Here is a 21,758-nt window from a genome sequence, read left to right on the forward strand (position 1 = left end):
TACACTACCACCCTAGTTCGAACTAGGGTGGTAATGTAGGCAACCGGAGTTGCAAATGAAGCCCGGGATTTGAATTTCCCGGGCTTCATTTGCATTTCACGAGGAGTAACGGTAGTTCGGAATAGGAAGCCTAGTCCGAACTACCTAGTCTGTGCCGCGTGTAGCCGCACGGCACGGAGTCTGCACTAGTGGACATTTAAAAATGGCGGCGCCCGGCTTTATGCAAATGAAGCCCGGGAAATTCAAATCCCGGGCTTCATTTGCAACTCCGGTTGCTTACATTACCACCCTAGTTCAAACTAGGGTGGTCGTGCATACATACCCCCAGTAATTAGGTTCCTCCTTGCCTAGTGTGGAGCTCAGCTCTTCTGTGGTGCTGTGGGGCCAGCTAGGTAGGGCATGAGGTGGGCAAAGGTAGGAACAGGCTGGAAATTCACCACTGTGTGGGTCTGCCTGTCCATCTGGAGAGAAGAGGGCAACTGCAATATCCGCTTACATAAGCCTCTGCAGCTGCCCTCCAGCTTGGGTATAGTGGCCTACTTTCCTCTCTTTGCACCTGCCCCGCATGCTGGGGGGAGAAGAAATAACAGCCCCATAGGGTGTGGACCTTTCTTTGGAGTACGCTGCAGTTACTTTTATTCTCTTTGCATTTTAAGGCTTCTGCAAAGTGCTTGGGTAACATTAGACGGTGAATTTCCTGTCCCTACTTTCTCCCACTTACCTGATTATTGCAGGACATGCAAGATTTCCAGCCTCCTGCACAGGTCTAAGATCTTGTGCTAAAAATCCACCCATATGCTGGCAGATGTGAGTGAAAATATTCCCACTGCATTGCCCTGTTTCTAAGGTGTATTTCCTGGTGTTACTTTGAAAAAGGCAGCAATGTAGCTGATGCCCATTTCTGACTAACCCAGTTTGAGATGAGGGGCCAGGTTCTCTAGGAAGTTCAGCAGAGGAGGTGTATCAAAGAGCCCATTACAGCTCCCTGACCCTCTGTACCAGTGGTCCCAGCAGAGCATAAGAAATAATCTTAACACTCTGACAGCACAGGACAGCTCCAGTTCACCCTTCTCCCTGCTCCCCAGGGATGGTGGAGCAGGAAGTATAGGAACTGGCTATGATGGCTGTATTCCTGCAGGGACTTGCCAATACTAAGGGTATCCCCAACAAGGGAGTTACAGGTTGTCTCTGCTTCCTTCGCACACTGGTCTGGAGGCACAGAGTGGCTCAGACAATGGGTGCATCTACATTGCACCTGTCGCTTGAAATAGGCTACACAATTTGAGCTATGAGTAGCTTATTTTGAGTCAATTTCAAAATAGCTTATTTCGTAATCTGGCACTGTGTACAAAGCACCAAATTTTGAAATAACCCGCTATTCCAAAACATCCCTTACTCCGCATGGAACGAGGTTTACAGGGACTTCAGAATAGTGCGCCCATTGTATTTTGAAATAATGGGCGTGCTATTAAGATGTCTGATAGCTATTTTGGGATACCTCTGGTTCTTCTTCGAGTGCTTTCTTATGTCCATTCCAGTAGGTGTGCGTGCGCCGTCGTCGGAACTTTTTTACCCTTAGCAGCACCGTTGGGGCCAGCTGGGGAGCCCCCTAGAGTGGCACCGGCATAGCCGCGCATATCCCTGCTGGCTCCAACCCCGCTCAGTTCCTTTTTACTGCCCGTGATGGTGAACCAGAACATTGGTCTTGCTCTGACAGACCACCCTTAGCGTTAGCTTATCTTCTGTAAATAGTTGTTTTCTTTGTTAAGTGTTTTCTTTCTTATTTATTAGTTAGGTGTTAGTATCTTCCCTCCTCCCCTGTGCAGGGGAGGAGGGTATGCTGGGGCCTCAGGGCTTCAAACCCTGCAGACGTTGCTCTAAAGCCACAGGTATTTAAACCTAGTGCTTCGGAGGCTCATGGGGGCCCGATTCGAGCCGCTTGCTACCTGTTCCGTGTCTCACCTATCCTGGAAGGTGGCGTTCCTGGTGGCTATTACCTCAGCTAGGGGGGTCTCAGAGTTGCGGTCCCTGTCCTCAGAACCACCGTATATGGTGTTCTCCAGGGACAAGGTGACCCTCCGCTCTCACCCAGCTTTCCTACCTAAAGTAGTGTCTCCATTTCATATGTCACAAGAGATCTATCTCCCAGTTTTCTACCCTAAACCTCATGCAGACGGGAGGGAGCAGGCACTGCACACACTGGACGTTAGGAGAGCAGTGGCATTTTATTTAGAGAGGACAAGAGTGTTCCGTAAGTCCACACAGCTCTTTGTCTCGATAGAGGAGAGAATGAAAGGCTCGCCGGTCTCGGCACAATGTTTCTCCTCGTGGATCACTGCCTGCATCAGAGTGTGTTATGAGCTGAAAGGGAAACCAGCGTCCCGAGTGACTGCCCATTCCACTAAGGCTTGGGCATCGTCCACGATGTTCTTAGCCCACGTGCCAATCCTCGACATATGCATGGTGGCCACGTGGTCATCCGTGCACACGTTCACCACGCATTACACTATCTCACAGCAGGCCCTGCAGGACACATCTGTGGGTATGGCTGTGCTACAGTCCGTCAATATCTAGACTTCCGACCCCACCTTCATAGTTATGGCTGGGGAATCACCTACTGGAATGGACATAAGCAAGCACTCAAAGAAGAAAAAACGGTTACTTACCTTGTAACTGTCGTTCTTTGAGATGTTGCTTATGTCCATTCCAATCCCGCCCACCTCCCCTTCGTTGGAGTTTCCGGCAAGAAGGAACTGAGCAGGGTTGGAGCCAGCAGGGGTATATACACGCGGCTATGCCAGTGCTACTCTAGGGGGCTCCCCAGCTGGCCCCAACGGGTGGTGCTAAGGGTAAAAAAGTTCCGACGACTGTGCACGTGGCATGCGCACACCTACTGCAATGGACATAAGCAACATATCTCAAAGAACAACAGGTACAAGGTAAGTAACCGGTTTTTCCCAAAATAGCACTGCAGTGTAGATGTAGCCCATGTGGCCTCAATGTCAAGAAATGAAACAGTTCACCAAGAAATAGTCCAAATTCAGCTCTAATTAGTGCTATAGAAACAGAACACATAATAATAAAGCACTTGAGTATAAGAACACTGAAACCATGGGTAGAGCCCTGTACAAATGCAAAATTGGTATGCACATCTGCATCTGCAGAAATGATTTGCATATATAAAGCAGATATCCACAAATGTGCAGGGTTCTAGATACAAAATCTGCATTTGTATTCATATCCACAAAAATGAGCTATAGATAGCCACAGCTGAGGATGTGGATACCTGTGGATATAAAGCGGTGTGTGGATTTGTAGGGCTGTAACCATGAGCCATCTGCAGGCTGCGCCTTCCACCAATGTGTTATTGAGAGAAAACATAGTCAACAAGGGTATGTAGGGGAGGTGGTGTAAGTCTAGAGAGAATCCAGTGTAAGGTAACGTGTCTTGCAGAGGCTTGAAGATGTTTCATCAGCCTACTCTACCTTTACACTTATGTGGCCTTTTTATGCTTCTTTTAGTTACCCATGAATATGGTGCAGAGCAGCAATTCTCAAAGTTCATTGCACCCCTTCTGACAAAGTTACAACATGAGCTGGGAGGGAGGGATTTGGAGCCCAAGCCACGTCACCCCAGATTGCAGGGGAAAAGGGTGTCAGCCTGAGTCTCATTGCCCCAGGATGGGGTGGAATTTGGATTTCAGCTACAGTCCTGGATTCCAGCAATTCTAATGTTGGCCCTGGCAACCCCCTTAAAATGGGGTCCTGGACCACTGGGGGGTCCCAACCCACAGTTTGAGAACTGCTGGTAGAATGTGCACTTGTCATTTTCAGACTGACACAAGCACGCTAAGGCAGGATCTGCTGCTAAGGAGGGTCTGAGCCTTTTAAGTGCATTTTATGCAGATTACTCATGCCCCTGAAAGAATGAATTTGTCTGGAGTATAGAGGCAAATACTCCATGCAATCCTTTTTTTATTCGCCACAGAACGTAACAGGGTCTAACTTGTTTGTAACCACCAACCCTGTTTTGATTTCTTGCATTGCTACAGTTTAAAACAGGCCCATTTACTTTATTGTTTCATCTCGTTAAAGACAAAATTATTCTCAGGCTTAGACTTCAAAAACTGGTTTTCAGGATTAAATGAATTTTTATAGGAAATGTTACATTCCTGCCTCTATAATGAATATATGACCATTTTAACAAGCCTTCATCTCTAAAGATGCTGGAGAAATACCAGCATCTTAAAATGTGCCTCTTCGGCAGCTTTGTTCTCATTCCCTTGGCAGTTCTAAACTCCCACTGGCAGCCACTTGGATAAAATAATTCAGTAACATGAAATCCAGGACCAAATCCTGCTTAGTTGAAAACTGGGCTTTGTGCAAGTGATCTCAGGGTGGAGTGAGGGGGAGTGGGTTGGGGAATGAAATCCTCCCCCACCCCCGACCCTGTGGAGCACCAGCAAAGAAGTTCAGAGGCAGTCGTTATAGTCATGGGTGGTTGTCTGTGGGTCTCCTATGAAAAGAGATTTTATCCAGTTGATTCACGTCATCCACTAGCTGCATCCTCTGCCACTTTCCCTCATAATCCCAGACCCTATTCCATGCTGCTGCAGGAAGAACTGCCATGGAGAAAGCATGCACAGCTTCTTAGTGGCCTATCCCCTCCCCCAATCTTGATGTGGGGGCCTTTCACGTCTGTGGGCAAGATTTGGTTTATGGCATATAAGCATGAGCTTTATATTGCTGCTCAACACAAAACAAAGAACATACATATCCAAGGATTTAACTTCCGGGGCTTGATCCACGTTGGTCTAAATCCAGGGGTGTCTCTGCCACTGAATGGCATAATATTTATCCAGCTATAGCAGGCCTGCCAAGTCACATGGTTTGGCAGTTTGACAGGCACTCAGCTTCCTTTCATGTGGTTATACAGACACACCTACCAGTCATGGTGTTCACTGTGTGTTGAAATCGTCCTGGTTTTCAGAAGAGTAGTTACATCATCCAGCTCTCAGCAGAGGGCTGTAGCAGTGCATATTTTTAATTAAATGATACCGTGACAGATTTTGAAATGGCACAGGATTTAAATGGAAATACGGGTTTCTCAGAACAGTTAGTTCTCGGGTGTGTATGTAGTAGTGCACTGTTCTTTATGCACTGACCATTTTAATTCTGTTCTGCAGTGTATTTGAAGTGAGGAATCCAAAATGTGAGGGGACAATCAACTGTGTTTATTTTGTCGGGGTTTAAAATTTATATCTGTTTACTGGATTCGTGCTTGTCAACAGTTTGCAAGGGATTATTCTTAGAATGATGAATGCCCTAGTGCTTCCAGTGGAATGCACAACTTGCCTCTCACAGGAGCTGGAAGATATAGTACACTGTCTGTGTTGAAATTTTCAGCAGTGGTCTATGTATGTAAAGGTTGGACCTCCATGATCTGGAATCCTTGGCTCCTGGCTGGTCCCGAACAAGGGAATTTGCCAAGACTAGGGGAGGTTCCCAGGCACCAGCTTCCCAGGCACCCATTGGCTCCGCTTCTGGACCCGGCCAGCCTCCACTGCCTTCAGCCAGCTGTGCTGCTAGCCCTGGCTAGATCCTTCAGCCCTGGAATCCAGCTGTGCTGCTGGGTCCCTTTGCTGCGGCGCTCCCTGCTGTAGGGCTCCTAGCCATGCTGCGTTGCTTCCTGAATTGCCTGAGCCCCTTCCATGCTCCTGGCTGCACTGATGGTGGCTCGTATAGAGCTGCCCCCTATAGCAATGTGCTACTGGTGGAACCCTAAGTTCTCCTTAAGTAGTACATTGCTACAGGGAGCAGCTCTGTACAAGCCACCGGAGCTCCCTGCACTGTCAGAGCCCCATGCTGCAAGGCTGCTGGTCACATTGTGGATTCCCTGTGCCACCTGAGCCCTCTGGCTCTGTGCTCCCTGCACTACCTGAACCCCCTGTCCACCACTGCCTCCCTGTCCTGGGCTCTCTGGTCCAGGAATATTCGTGGTCCTGTCAGACCACAGATGGTGGACCAGAGAGTTTCCCAGATTAGGGAGGTACAACCTATATAATGTACCAATATTTTAATGAAGTTTGTTCCTTTATAAACCTCCTTCCCACAGCAATTGGATTTGTCTTTGTACTGCAATTAATTTAATGAACACATTGAATACTGGGCAGGCTGTTCTTTCAAAAAGACCCATATGCAAAAAAAATTACTAAAATCTTTCCCAAAATAAAACTCCTCTGTGATTCAAGGTGGTGTCATTCCTTTTATACTTGAAAGTTCCAATCCGGAACCCATACTCATAGGTGCAAAGGTTACAAACATGGGCTCGGAAAACTGAGTTATCTAGGACATTCCCTCCCCCTGTTGCATATATATGTATTCATGCACGCGCACGTGCACACACACACAATTTGAAGTCTGCCTACAAATCTGGCAATTAATCAAATAGCACAGCCAAGCAAAATTACTATCCTTGACCATATCCTAGGTAACAACACACACTGCCATGGAAACAAGCTGCACACAGCAGGGAAAAAAAGTCATTAAACAAACCCCAAATGCTGTAGCATTTTAACTTTATCAGTCCCTTTGAATTGTTAATATAGCAATTGTTAATACTCTCAGTAATAAGCAGCATTCTGGGCCTGATGGGAGCAACTTCCTTTGAAGTCAACGGATAGCTAACCTCATTTGGAGCCCAGTTCAATGCCTGTTGAAGTCTATAGCAGTTGCCTTATTGACTTCTGTGGGAACTGGATCAGGTCCTTGAACAAGAGTGAAGTGAAGGGACTACATAAATCACTAAAGGCTTCTACTCTCATGAACTATGTGAACCAGTGAGGCTAAAAGTGATATCCTACTGCCACCTGTTCTTTCTATCTGTCTTACAGAGATGGAAAATGTAGGGCTTGTCATTTTGAACACTTAGTTCACTGCAAGCTGGGGTGTCAGTCTACACATCATGTTAGCCTGCTGCCTGTTAACTATCTGGGTGAAACTTGCTGCTGCACATGGAAAGTTCCATCATGTACTTTGATCTATCCTGCTTTGAAACAGAAGTCGATTCAAGTGCACCAGGGAACTTTAAGTGCACAGTGACAGGTAGCATGCAACCCAGTCCACACCCACAGTTAGTGCACAGCGGGCTAATATGAGGTAGATTTACACCCCAGTTTGCTACAAACTATGTTCATATGGGGAAGCCCTGAGTCCTGTTTCATTTGTGAGACATAATAATGTACTTTGCACTTCCATAGCACATTTCATCTGAGACTCAACAGGCTCCACATATATTAAGTCTTACAACTCCTCTGAGAACTATATAAGTATTATCAAGGCCATTTTTAAATAAAGAAACTGAAACACACAGCGATCAAGTTACTTGCCTGAGGTCGCACATTGTCAGCATGGAAGAGCTGAGACTGGAAACCGGAAATCCTACTTTTATATTACTTGTTATAGCTACAAGAATGGGCCAGGGATCAAAGTAACTTAAATTTCTCTCCAGGTAGGAGGTCGGAGGGGTGATACAACAGTACTGTAAGAAATGTAAATATGGGATGGAGTGCAGGGGGCTTAAGGCAGAAGGTTGGGGACTGTCAGAGTGTGGGGAGTTCAGAGCCGGGGATGGGAATGTAGGGGGTGCAGGAGTCAGGATTGCAGGGGTGAGGATGGTCTCAGGGCGGGGTGTGGGGAAGAGTGCAAGGATTAGGGATATAAAAGGTTAAACAGTTAAATGGTTATTTGATATGCATTAGCCTTACTAGTGTGCTTACCTGGTAACTGGTTAACCAGAGGACTGGGCCGACGGAAGCATCCTCTCCGCCACGGGCCAGCAGGACCCCAGCCACAGTGGGCCCAGCAGGGCCAGAGCAGCCTGCTGCCTGTGGGGCCAGAGTAGCCTGTTGCCCGTGGCAGGCTGGCTGTAGGACCCCTGCCACTGGGGCCCACCAGCCCTCCATGGTTAACTGATTAAATGATTAAAATTAAAATTATAAATCGTTTAACCAGTTAACTTTTTTACTGGATATTTACATCCTTAGCAAAGAGTCAAGATTGGAAATGTGAGGATGGGCTCATGGCAGGGGACTGCGGGTGCATGGGGGTACAGGAGTCAGGGTTGGGGGGGTGAGGATGGGCTCAGGGCAGGGGCCGTGGGGAGGAGTGCAGGAATCAGGTTTGGGGACCGTGGGGGTCTCAGAGCATCTTTGGACAAAGCAGCAATTGAAGTAGCAGAAAGTGAGAGAGAATCACCACAGTGAGTTCCACTAAATAGCCAAGAAGAGATTTTAGGGTGCACAAGTGGAAGCAGATCCAAGTGTTCTAGAACCAGGACTGCTGGATAAACGAGGGCAGTTACCTCAGGGCCCAGTTATTAAATGAGCCTACGGCAGCAGCAATAATCAGAGCCCTGGATTCTTTTAATTCCTGCCAGAGCCCCATGCAACATTGTCCTGGTGGCACCAAGGCCTGGCTGCCAATAGCTCCACCCCTGAGGCTCTGCCCCTTCTGGGATCCATGGAATTGAGCCCCACCTTGTATTGCCTAGGACCCAACAACCCTGTCCTTCCCAGGTAGGCACCCTATCCCCTAGGCCACATGGGAAACCATCCTACCACCTTACTGTCAGGGCACCCCTTATTCCTCCTACCCTGGGGCTGACTGGTTTTGGATGTCCCAACCTGCCCCAGAGGAGACAGGACTAGAACCCATGACTCTGTCTTCCCCAGGTGAGCACCCTATCCCCTAGGCCATGCATGTGTCTACACTAACTTTTTAGGGTGTGTCTACACTAGCTCGTTAATTCGAGCTAGGTAGGCAAATCAGGGAACCAGGGTTGCAAATGAAGCCCGGGATTTAAATATCCCGGGCTTTATTTACATGTTCCCTTCCGGCCGCCATTTTTAAATCCCCCTTAGTCCGAACGAACTGCCCGCGGCTACGCACGGCAGTTTAAAGTTACTCCGAACTAAGTCCTTAGTTCAGATTAACTATTACTCCTCATTCCATGGACTTAGTAAGGATTTAGTTCGGATTAACTTTAAACTGCCGCATGTGAGGAGTAATAGTTAATCTGAACTAAGGACTTAGTTCGGAGTAACTTTAAACTGTCGCGCGTAGCTGCGGGCAGTTCGTTCGGACTAAGGGGGATTTAAAAATGGTGGCCGGACGGGAACATGTAAATAAAGCCCAGGATATTTAAATCCCGGGCTTCATTTGCAACCCCGGTTCCCTGATTTGCCTACCTAGCTCGAATTAACGAGCTAGTGTAGACATACCCATAGTCTGTTGCCAAGCTTGTCGCAAATAGAAGGAATTTATATAGAGGCAAATGTCAATGATATACCAAAGCAGGGGGAATCTATGGGAATTTAGCCTTTAATTTTAATTTTTAGTATTTTTAAAAGAGGTTTTATAAATTCTGATGTTAGAGAAAAGCTTCCATGCTATTTAAATAGAATTAATTGAAAAACATATGGATTGAAACATTTCTGTACAGAATGCAGTCTGGACATAGACCTGCTACGTCAGTGTACGAGAATCAGACAGCCAAACTCTGATTAAAGGTGGAGTAAGATTAAAATTCAGTGTATTGTCATTGTCAGAGCTGAGTGAAATGCATAAAAGATGCAAAGTAAATCAGGTTTACAACACCCCTTATAATAATCTGTGTGAGGCAGTTTAAAAAAAACAAAGCAAAACATGATTTGTAGTCTGACAGTACATATAGATGGGGGGGAGGTGCATGTTGAAGGAGTAGTGTCCTCCAATGGTGAGAGTCTAAGGTCACTTGCCTTGCGGCTGTAGTTAAAAAAAAAAAGACTGGGAGGGAAACCCAGGTGCATTCTACTCCATTAGTTTATGACTGAGGGCCCTTCAAAACAGGATCCTGTATGTGGCCTAGGGTTTGGTACCCTTATGCACACTCTCTAGGTTGCTTCCTACACTTCTTTCCTCCTCATCGCCATGAATTGGTCTGGGGATTCCTCCTGGGTTCCTCTCGAGTTTGTCTTCAGAGCCCCTTCCTTTGGCATTAGAGTCATCACCCTCTGTTCCTGTGGTCAAAGGCTTCCAGTGGCTTGGATAGGAGCACTGGCCTTGGGCATCTTCTTCCCAGGAAGCTGTTGCACCCAACTGCTCTCTTCCTCTCTTAAGTGCGGACTGAACTGCACCAGTGTCTTTTGTATGCTTCCTCCAGTGGGATCGTGCCCAACACGGGGGTGAGGGTGGGACTTCATGTGTCCAGAGCAGCCCCTTAACCCTTGCCTTGCCAGTGTGGAATCCATACATCCCATCACTGTGATGTTCATATGTTAAATATATCTTTTAATTTAGCTTCATCTTTTTATATGTATTGTCTGTAAATTAGCTGTAGCTTAGAGCCAAATAGGTGAGCTGGATTCATCTCCACAGTCAGTGGCTCCTGGGTAGCACCTTGTGTGCTAATGGAGGTAGCAGGTTAGTGGAGCAGGTTGACATCAGTGTTGTGCTAGAGAAGGGCATCCTTTTTCAGTAGGAACTCTGCCAGCACTAGCTGCTAATGACAGGTGATGAATCAGTGCATTTATCTGTCCACCTTTGGGAATGTTGTGGCTCGCTTCTGGTGCCCTGGTGGAACAGAGTGGTGTTGGCTTGCCCCTCTGCCCCTCCTCTGTCCAGTGTATATCCTGGATTATACTAGTATTTTTCTTTACATTTTATTATATAGATTTGTATTATGTGATGGTTGTAAATGACAAAATACAATTAACTCCAAAAAATATTCATGTTGCAATCAGACAGCACCATGGGGATATTAGGTCTTCTGTTTTAACCATGTTGAGTCTGAGCTGATAGCTGGAATTCAGAGGTGTGTGTGAGAGAGGCAGAGATTTTAATTTGGACAGATCAGTTTAGATTAGTGATGTAGATCTGGGAGTTGTTAGCATAGAGATGATAGCTGGATTAGTGTTTGTGGATGAGATTGGCTACATACAAGGCAGATTGGTAGTTGGAGAAGTAGAAGTTCAGCGCCAACAGAAAGTTGGAGGAAGAATGAGGAGGATCCTCCAAAGAACATGCTGAAGGAGCAGTTTGACAAGTATGAGGAGAACCAAGAAAGGACAGAGTCATGGAAGCCAATGGAAGGACAAGATTTCAAAAAGAGGGGTGTGGTAGAAGGCACCAAACATGGCTTTGGCTCACATGTCAAGGAGGATGAGAACGGAATACCCGTTCTGAGCTTTACCTAGGAAGAGGTAGTTAGAGCTTTTAGGCAGCAAGATTTCAGTAGAGGGCAAGGGGAAGAAGCCAAAGTGGAGAAGGTGAAAGGTAGAACTGAAGGAGAGGAACCCCAGACAGTAATTGTAAACAACAGGTTCAGTGATCTAAGAGATGAAAGGGAGAAGACTGATGGGCAAATGAGACTTAAGGATGCACTTCTTAGGATGGAAGAGAGTAAAGCATCGTTATAGCGTGAGGGGAAAGAGCCAGAGTTATGGAAAAGAGTAAAGGAGGGAATGAGAGAAGGCACATTGTTGAGTGGAAGGTAAAATGGGATGGGATGACTTGGGCAAATGGAAGGGCTTAGTGAATGAAATCCAGTTAGAAACTGCTGTTTGTTTGTTTGTTTTTTTGTTTTTGTTTTTGTTTTTGTTTTTGCTCTACAACTTTTTGCCCCGGCTCTTCGTGCTGGATCTTGGCTCTTAGTCTGGAACAGGTTGGCCACCCCTGCCTTATGAGGTAGCATAAGAGAAACAGAATGCCAGGAAGTACAGTTAGCTAATTTTCCTTGGTCATATTATAACACATGACCCGGAATCACAGGTTCCACAGGAACATTACTCGTCTCCTCAGCCGCAAGCAGCCATCCGCATGTCAGTCACACTGATACTGGATCTGCAGCAACTGTTGCTTCATTCAGCTGCTGCTATGTAGTTACCATATGAGGCATTGGAAATAAATACAGAGTGAAGTGTCATTAAAAAGCTTTAGTGGTCCATGGCAGAGTGACTAGAAATAGGAAGAAGGTGGAATCTACATAAATACAAAAAGATTTTAATTTTATTTGTAATTTTCTTCTGTATTTGCCCAGTTAAAAGTTAATGACACAAGCCTGGACTTTGAATTTACGTTTATATTCCATTTTAAAGCCACTGGATCTGCTGCCAAACATTGCAAATACATGCAGGGAGAATTCACTCACAGAGCTTCTGAATGAGCCAGATACAGCCAAACCTCTTACTCACTAGTGTAGGGTTTTCTGGATTATGGAAGTTGAAGGCCAGCAGTGAGAGGATTACACAATTATTTACTATCAGGATTCTTTTTTAAAGCTCTAGATTTGCTCAGGGGTTAGGTTAGCATTGTCTGTGCATTGTTTAACTTAATCATTTTACTGGCTCACTCTGTTATGTTGTGGGTAATTTATGTTCCTATAGCTAGTCTCTTCCTGTGCCCACCTGCTGCCTTCTTCTCTCTCTCTCTCGGCTGTTTTCATACACAGTACATAATTTGGATTAGTTGTCAGTACCTTTTAGTTTAGTTTTTGTTTAGAAAGATTAAGTGATAAATTTAGACCATACAAAGAGGAAGAAAATACAGTTTGTTTTGATAAAACAACCTTTATGCTGTTTAAACACTCAGCCACCTAGGAGCAACATCTTCATGCATTGGGCTAGAGAGATTCCTAGGAGCAGTAGAGCTAAACAATCTGTGCCACATAGATTCTTTAGGAAGGTTCCATAGTTTAATTCTGGATGGTGGGTCTATATCCAGCAATAATCTCTGTTTGTTTTTTTCCCATTGCCATTCTTCTCCCGACCACAATGACAGTCAAATGTATCAGAATGACTTACTGACAAATTAAATGGCTGTAATGCCGATATATTTTGAAAAATGCTCTACCAAGGACACTTCTTCCTCTCTCCCAGTTTAGTTGTGTTACTCCTGTTTCCACTACTACCAGTTACAACCTTACTGTTCTCCCGGTTCTCTTTGTATTATCTGTGTGGCTTGAAATTTTAAGCTTCTTGGTGCAGAAATCTTATCTTACACCAGTGAGATTGCTTAAATGAACTTGAGTGTGCAAGTTCATGCTTGGTAATGGAAATTTCTGTCCTGTCCTTTCTCTTGAAGAAAGGCTTCCCTAGCACCCTTCAGTGATATGGGCACTAAACAATTTTTAATAAATAAAAATCCCATTGGCGCTGTCAGCTGTCCAGCTGCATATCTAGTCATCCTAGTGGGAGCCCTATTTTAGTGCAGATATGGAAATGTTAAAAAGTGATGATTTCATTATCAGGTCTCACCTTCTGCATAACGATGGCTTTGTCTAGACTGGCCCCTTCTTCGGAAGAGGCATGCTAATTTCTAACTTTGGAATAGGGAAATCCGCGGGGGATTTAAATATCCCCCGCGGGATTTAAATAAACATGGCCGCCGCTTTTTTTCCGGCTTGGGGAAAAGCCGGAAAAGAGTGTCCAGACTGGCGCGATCCTCCGGAATAAAGCCCTATTTCGGAGGATCTCTTATTCCTACTTTCAGTCTGGACGCTCTTTTCCGGCTTTTCCCCAAGCCGGAAAAAAAGCGGTGGCCATGTTTATTTAAATCCCGCGGGGGATATTTAAATCCCCCGCGCATTTCCCTATTCCAAAGTTAGAAATTAGCATGGCTATTCCGAAGAAGGGGCCAGTGTAGACGTAGCCCCAGAGTATAGAATGACTCCATCAAATCCCATAATCAGTGGTGGAACTAGATCGTATTTCTTAGAAGGATAAGACATCCAGTGATGGAAAATCTACAACATACCTTAGAAAGTATTCTGATGGTTAATCACTTTCACTGAAAAATGTCTGATAGATTAAAGAATTCTCTAGTATCGGATGCCTTCTGTCTGTGCAAATATTTATAGACCATGATCAAGTTGCCCCTAATGTAGACAAAGCTACTGTATCTTAAATCTGTTTAATTAACACAATGGGTAAATCTCTGGTAGTTTTCAGAGTCTTTTGCTATATAATGGCTTTTCATTATGTGGCAGAATGAACAGGAGTACCTGTGGGGAATTTTTGCTAAAATGTCCTAATGTAAACAGGGCTTCTAGCTTGGGCCTGTCAATATAAGGCATCCTCTCTAAAGCCAGGCCCTCTCAGATATGTTAATGAGGACATTTCACAGCTTTCTGAAATTGTGTTTATTTTGCAGTCGGTCTGTAAACTTCCAGCTTCATTTGAGTTCGTGGGCACGTGTCGATTGGCTAAAAAAAGCACACTGTCATGATAATGTCCTCCACTATATTTCTGGAGGTGTCATAATCAGTTGTTAGAAAAATTGGAGGCTCAGTAAAACATAAGAGCTTCTCTACCTGGCCAGCAAGCTTTGGAGTCTGCATGTTGAGTCCTACAGAACCAAAGTACAGTACAAAGAATCTTATATATTATCTAGTGAATTGTCAGCAATTTCTTCACTGAACTCTAATCTAGTGGACCCCAGTGTATAGCCTCTCTAAAGCCAGCTGGCATTTTGATAGCTAGCTCACTGATTCATCTATCCTGACAGACAAAAATTGACCCTAGAACCATCATCAAATCCCATTTAGTCAACACTCCACAAATTGGAGTCATATAACACTTACTAATTTCTATTCATGTCAGTGTGTTATAGAATGACTATTATTTTTTGTTTATTTGTGAAAACAAAGCTAGCTAACTAGATTACAGATATGGACTCAAACACAATGGCTTTATTAGTGCAAGTCCTTGTTACCTGGGAGTAGGCAAATCTAGTAAGTCAATGGAGTAATTCTCTAGTTCTGAGCAATGTGTGCTTCGAGGAACAGAAGACTGTTTACAACACTACCTCGCTTAATGATGTTGGAAATAAATGACCCAGCTTTCCAATGCAGTAGCTAGTTGGTAAAGTAATGTATCAGCTCATGATTTATTTTCAGAAATGACGTGAAAAGAGTCACACTATCTGGAGTGGTTCACGATTGTGAGTGCCAATCTCAGCAGACTGTCAAAAAGCAGAGTAGACATCCTAAACGGGTGGTGTGTTCTATAATTAGCTTTCCCCAACCCAGTAACAAATGTGAACTCTTGAAGCACTATCACAGTTTTACCATGGAATCACAGTCAATCCTCTCGGATACTCCAGTCTGTCCTGCCACCCAGGCAAGCTGGACTAACTGATATGGTCATTTATACCAAAGCTACAAAAGAGTCAGGTTGTTTGCAGTCCTAAGAAACCAGGCCCTTACCCCAGGTAAATTTGTACCTTGTACCTCACCTCAAAGACAAGGCTTGGAGCCAGTCCTCTAGTAAACTTAACTGAGGATTTATTAACTAGGGGGAAAAGGAATTATTTACAGGTTAAAGCGGTCAACACATGAGTTTGTCTTTGGTTCCAAAAGGTGACGCGGGTGTAGTAATCCAGCAGCACTGAATGTCTTTAGGACCAACCCAAGTTGACCCTTGGGATCTCTGCTTTTGTTTCATAGCGCTAACCCCGGAAGAGTCAAAACAGCAAAGAGATGAACAATGTTCATGTCGGCTATCTTTTTAATTTTTTCTTCCAGAATTCAAGCTAATGGGATGAGCTTCCTTGTGGGTTCAAGAACATTCATCCTGTCTTTCTTTCATGATGTTTCACAATAGCCCACTTAGTTTTGATGGCTTCAGAGGGGTAGCCAAGTTAGTCTGTAATGGGAAAAACTTAAAAAACAACAAATAGTCTAAAGCTCATGATACCATCTATATGTTTTGTTAGTCTTTAAGATGGTACTAGATTATATGTTAGGTTTTTTTTTAGTTTTGATAGTCCTTCTTGATGGGCAGGGTAATCACTCCCGGCTGTACCTTTACTAAGCTGACTCAGTATAGAATTGTATTACAGAATGCGGCTGAAGATTAGACCAGTGTGCGCAAGCAATTTCCAGAGCTTAGAGACCTCTTTTGGAGACTTGCGTAGTTTTCTCTGCCCTACACACGGTCAGGGAGGGCAAGAAGGGGCTGGGCTTTGGTGTTTAAATGTTTGACTTTCAGCTTCTCTTTTCTTTCACTCAGGCCAACACATCCTGTGTAACAGTGCCTAGATAAGCTTCCTGATACTCTGCTATTCTAGTCAGTGGAGAAATGAGCTTTGAGTGGGGAATCCATCAATGCACCATGATGCTTGGATTTGCACTGATACAAAGACCTACCAAGCCAGAGCTGTCAAACACTCTGCCGAGTCATTTATCTAGATCCAGCATAATTTAATTTTATATTTAAAAAACTGTTGCTAGGCCTTTTGTATCCTAGCTAACCTGCCACGTGTGAGCCATGTGTTAAATAGATGCAGTGCTGTCTTCCTGAGTCTGCTGACTGAAATAATGGTTAGAAGAGTTGTGAATCCCTGCCCCATTCATCTCTTTGGACAGGTTTATTCTGGTGTCAGGGGGTGTGATTGCAGATTGCGGAGATACATCTGAGCTACCTTTAATTTTGCTAGTTTGGGCACTGGAGTAGTGAAGCCACAGCAGCACAGGCTCCAACACTGGCTGCGATAGCTCACCTGGTTCCTGGAGCCATTGCTTGGGCAGTTAGCCCATACTGAAGCCCAGGGTACTGATGTTTTGCTGCTCTTGTTCCCACACTAGCCAGGTTATATCTGTTGCAATCACAAGATGTGTTTGAAGCTCACATATAGGCCTATCCTTGGAGATATGAAGTGTAATGCATGATCACACTTTGACTGTTAGAAATAACTAATTAATTGCTGAACATTTTAGCGGATAGAATGGGAGTGAAGCTCATGGTGGTTGGAAATGGGGGAGGGGTGCTGAAGGGGGGGAAAAACTGAGGAGACCTGCTAAGTCAAGGCAGAGAAGAGGAACAGACACAAGAGACTGAGGGTATGTCTACATACGTTCACACTGCTATTGTGTTCTTTTAACAAAGTCGAAAGAACGGAGGAGTTTTTCCGACAGCAGTAAACCTCTTTTTATGAGGAAGAAGCCTTTTTCGGAAAAAGGAATGTGTGGACGTGGAAGAGGGAGTTTTATCGAAAGAAGAGGCCTCCAGTAAAAAGCACAGATGCCCTGGTGGCCACTCGGTCCACAGTAATCACAACTTAAATGCAAGATAGTGTCCACATTGATTGGATGCTGTCTTTCAAAAAAGTAGATCGCTTTTTCGTTGCGCTTTTACTGTGTGGATGCTTTCTTTGTCTGTGTCTAGACTGGCCACTTTTTCTGTGCTTTTCTGGAAAAACTTGCCAGCTGTCTATACTGGCCGCTTGAATTTCCGCAAAAGTACTGACGATCTCATGTAAGATTGTCAGTGCTTTTGCGGAAATACTATGCTGCTCCTGTTCAGGCAAAAGTCTTTTTCCGAAAAACTTTTGCGCAAAAGGGCCAGTGTTGACAGCAGAGATTTGTTTTCCGCAAAAAAGCCCTGATCGCAAAAATGTCGATTGGGGATTTTTTGCAGAAAAGCACGTCTAGATTGGCTGTGGACGCTTTTCTGCAAAAAGTGCTTTTGCGGAAAAGCATCCTGCCAATCTAGATGCTCTTTTCCGAAAATGCTTTTAACGGAAAACTTTTTTGTTAAAAGCATTTCCAGAAAATCATGCCAATGTAGACGTAGCCTTTGGAAAGAAGTTTTTCCAGAAGATCTCTTCCGGAACAGCTTCTTCTGAAAGAAACCTGCAGTCTAGACGTAGCCTCAGGTAAAGCAGAAGGGGAAAAAGGGCAAAGATGACAGTGCTCTTCAACTTATCCATAACAATAAGTAAAAAATTAGTTTATCTATAAAAGCCATATTCTCCTTTTGATCTTTGTGCTAGCCTCCTGTGGACATCAGTGTAACTACTGTGGAATGAGGGCAGCATGTAGTCCTGGCTCACAGACCAAAATGAAAAATAGAATCCAGGCCTCTCCAGAGAATGAATTTGGCTCCCTGCACTAGGTCATGGAATCTGCATCTTGGATTGTCCCCTGCAGTACACCTAATAATATTGGGCAATGACTATTCTAGGTGATCAGGCTAAAGCCTGACCTGCATCAGGCAATACTTTGAATTAAAGTATTTTTGCTTCTCTGAATCTGGGGCCTAAATGTGAGACAATATCATCAATTTAAAAAACCCTGTACAATAGACCAGTGGTCCATACGCAGCATTCTTCTCACCCCATTCCTTTCCTCTGGAGCTGAAGCTTCATCTTTCTGTCCCTGCAGTGACCCACACCTCCTCCCACCTTACCAGTGAACTCTGTGGATCACCCAGGCCTGACTGCCATTCATTTGTGCATGTTTTTATCTGCCTGACTTATTCCAGTATGTGAGAGACTAGGATTTGAAGCAGTCAGCTGTAGATTTGAGTGTCTGTTAATGAATAAGAACTCACCAGGGCTATTCACATCATGACGATGGAGATGGGGAGGCTGGAGTGTCAGTCAGATGCACAATCCAAAATTCAGTGTCTCCGCAGCATATTTTAAAAGGTCCCAAAATGATTTGTGTTGCTCTTGCCGCTGCTTGGAATTAGTGCTTTATTCTTCAGTGTATGAGTAACTTTTTTAGACCTTGGTTTTTTAGGCCTTCTTGAGAAGAACAAGTGTCTAAAGCAGATGACACAGAAAGAACAGATGCTTCCAGCGATGAGCTGCCAGAGGCAGCCAATCAGGTGTGCCCAGGTAGCAATGCTCATTCTAATTTTTCCATGTGTGGAATACATTTTTTTATGTACACCAAGGCATGTACAGATGTGCGCGACCAATAGAAACACATACTGCTGGCTGTGGGCAGCTGTGGGTGCTCTGCAAATCAGCTGAGCGGTACCTGAATTTCTCAGCTTACCAGGAGGATTGGTGGATGGTGAGAGTGGGGGCAGGGAAAGGCTGGGCCTGGACATGATGTGGGCAGGAGGAGCATTGACTGGATTGTTTAATATTTCTCTTGTGCCATAACTTCGGAAGGGTATTTATGATAGTGAAGATGGTCCCTGCTCAAAAGTTGCAGGATCCTGCAAGGTGCTGCGCATCCTCCTGTTGTTTTCAGATGGTGTGACGAGAAGATGGCAAGGAGGAGGAGGGCTGAGTGGTATAACCAACCAAGCTTGTGACTGATACAATGTGCTGAATACAGCTTATAATAATTACTTGGGAAACGGTGTGGAATGAAGCTAGGGACTGCATGAGGTGTGAGCCTGAGAAGAAGGGTGGGACTAAGGGGAAAAAACACTTGGCCTGGCCTATGGAAAACTTAGGCATGCACTGGTTTAAACACTGCTAAAGGGCAATTTGCACAGTCGCCTGCCAGAATTTTACAACAGCACGGGGCAGGGTGTATGAGAGGAGGCAACAGCTGCAGTCTGTAGTACAGCCCGATGAGGGAGGCTACCTTGCAGCACATTTTGTGAGGCATTAGTCTTGTACTGGTCCTCACAGGCAGGCCGGCTGTCAAGAAAAGGGCAGGGGCAGAGTCTGCTCAATTTCTTAGCCTCCAATCAGAGAGATGAATTTGGCCCATTAAAGAAGCATTTCCCAGAGTGGAGAAATTAGCTACAGTTTATCTACAAAAATGTTTGGCACCTTTCATTCAAGGATCTCAAAGCATTTCACAAACAGGAACTGAACTTCACAGCACCCTGTCTTATGCCCCCTCTGCAAGTGAGGAAACTGAAGTGCAGGGACAAATGAATCCCTGGGGTAAACCCCATTGACTTTACTGGAGTTAAACCAGGGATGAGTTTGGCCCACCGAGAGATTAAACAGGTTTCCAAACGTCACTGGCAAAACCAAGAATAGAACCCTATGCTCCTGATTGCTGGCTGTATGCTCTAACTACTGGAGCGTGCTCTCTAGAGGGGAATCTATAAATGGGGGATGGCTCAGGTCAGAGGCAACAATCAAGGGAGCACATAATAGTAGCTGTGCCTGTGAAGAGACTATGGAGAATCCCAGGAAGGACAGCAGCCAAAGGGGTTAGTATGACTTTTTCCCCTTTCTCTGATGGGGGTGGAGGGTTAGTCTGATGCCTTTGATTACTCAAGTATCTGGTGGCATAATGTAGCTAGGCATCTGTTGGGGGCTTCTAAGCACTAAATAAGGAGAGCTGGAAGAAAGCTAGAGCTGTGTAAATCATTGCACAGAAGGGGAGTTAGACTACCAGCAGCTCAGCAACCGGAGATCAACACAGACTGAAACTCTCAAAGACAGCTGCTGCTTTGCGTCTCTAATGTTCATCTGGAGGCACAATCCTGCGCAAATGAAATCAATGGAAATTTTACTTCTGAGTTCAGTGGGATCAAGAGCAGACCTATAGCAATGTTCTAAATGAAAGGGATGCCGGAGAGTAATTTCTTCAAGAATGTTTGGTGGGTGCACTGAACAGTAGCATGCAGTTTATGCTCCTCCAAATGTGTGCAGAAATTAATTCCCAGGTTAGCCAGTTAAGAGAATTATGAGGAGGCAGAAGTCTAGATCAGCTGCTGTGAAGTAGGGAGTGCCACAGGGTTCAGCACTTCTATTCCTGTTGAATTTTAAAAGGAGCTAGCATACTGGAGATTCTTTCTTTTAATAACAGAAGAGATGTTTTGAAAAAATATGGATTTCAAAGACAGATGAATTGCTAGTTAAAATTTTGTGCTTTGTCTTTCCCAGAGGATCTCTAAGTACTTTACAAACATTTATTTACTCAAACCACACAACACCCTTGTGAGCATCACAGAAAATAAACAAAAGTAAATGGTGCTTTAAGTCAGACTCTCAACTCAGTCTTCACTATTGGAGCCACAACTAGTGCCTCTGTAATTATTATCCTCATTTTACAGGGCAAGAGAAACACACAGGTTCAGTGACTTGCACAAATTTGCAAAGCAAGCCAACAGCAGAGTCAGAAATAGACCCCGGCACTTGAGACTTGAAGGCCACTACTCTGGTTGCCTGTGAAGGTGCAATATTCTAAGTACAGGGCATCCCCGCCTGTGTTCCCTCTAAGCTGTGAGGCAGTCCAGCTTTACAGGTGATTAATCATCCCTGCCCAGTCAGCTGGGTGCACAGAGCCTGAGCCTCTGACAGGCCACACTCTAGTTTAAAGGTACTGCTGTGGCACTGCTTTAAACTATTAAGTGTAGACCAGTGGTCACCAACCAGTAGATCTGGACCTATCAGTAGAGCTTGGAGCCTCTGACAGGTGATCCTGATTGGTTTGGCCAAGAGGCTATCAAATGCTGGCATTTCAGCTGCCCCTCCCCCACTGCTGTGCACCTCCTGCCCTTTGTTTTGGATCTGTCCCCCACCCCACCCCTGTTGGCAGGGAAGGGAATGGAGAGGAAGGGGTGCTGATGTCAGGGTGCTGATGTCAGGGTGCCTTCTCTCCCACCCTGTACTCTATCTCTACAGAACGGAGTCGGGGAACAGGAGGGCTTGGGATGGAGGGAGTTTGCTGGCTGCTTTTGAGAGTGGTGCAGGGCCAGGGTAGCGGTGAGCCTGACTTAACCCCACTGTACCACCTGTGGTAAGCAGTTTCCAGCTGGAGCCTGCATCCTGAGCCCCCGCCCCAGTCATTAACCCCCTCCTGCACCTCCAGCCCCTGCCCCAGGCTAGGCTCAGCTCAGATCCTTGCACACTCCAAATCCCTTAGCCTAAGACCAAAATCTGAACCCCAACCTGCCTGATGAAAGGGAGGAAGGATGGGGGAGGGAGGGAAGATGGAGTGAGCAGGGGCGGGGCCTTGGAGAAGGAGCATAAAGGAGGCAGGGCAAGGTTATTTGGGTTTGAGGTAGATCCTGGATT

The 21,758-nt window shown here is 45.2% G+C and overlaps 1 protein-coding gene across 16 annotated transcripts in view; it reads left to right on the forward strand.

Annotated features, from left to right (window-relative positions):
- Nucleotides 1-21,758, forward strand: part of PRKAG2 (protein kinase AMP-activated non-catalytic subunit gamma 2) — a 385,760-nt gene that overhangs the window by 185,227 nt on the left and 178,775 nt on the right. Inside the window, exon 1 of one of the 16 annotated variants that reach the window (XM_075922819.1) lies at nt 17,444-19,945. The exons of the other annotated variants lie outside the window; for them this stretch is intronic. Within the exon in view, the coding sequence (XP_075778934.1) occupies nt 19,912-19,945 (34 nt within the window). The 5' untranslated portion in view covers nt 17,444-19,911. Of the gene's footprint in view, nt 1-17,443; nt 19,946-21,758 lie in introns of those variants that run through there. 16 annotated transcript variants of the gene reach the window in all.

Source organism: Pelodiscus sinensis, chromosome 2 (genome assembly GCF_049634645.1).
Source record: "Pelodiscus sinensis isolate JC-2024 chromosome 2, ASM4963464v1, whole genome shotgun sequence".
Taxonomy (NCBI): domain Eukaryota; kingdom Metazoa; phylum Chordata; order Testudines; family Trionychidae; genus Pelodiscus; species Pelodiscus sinensis.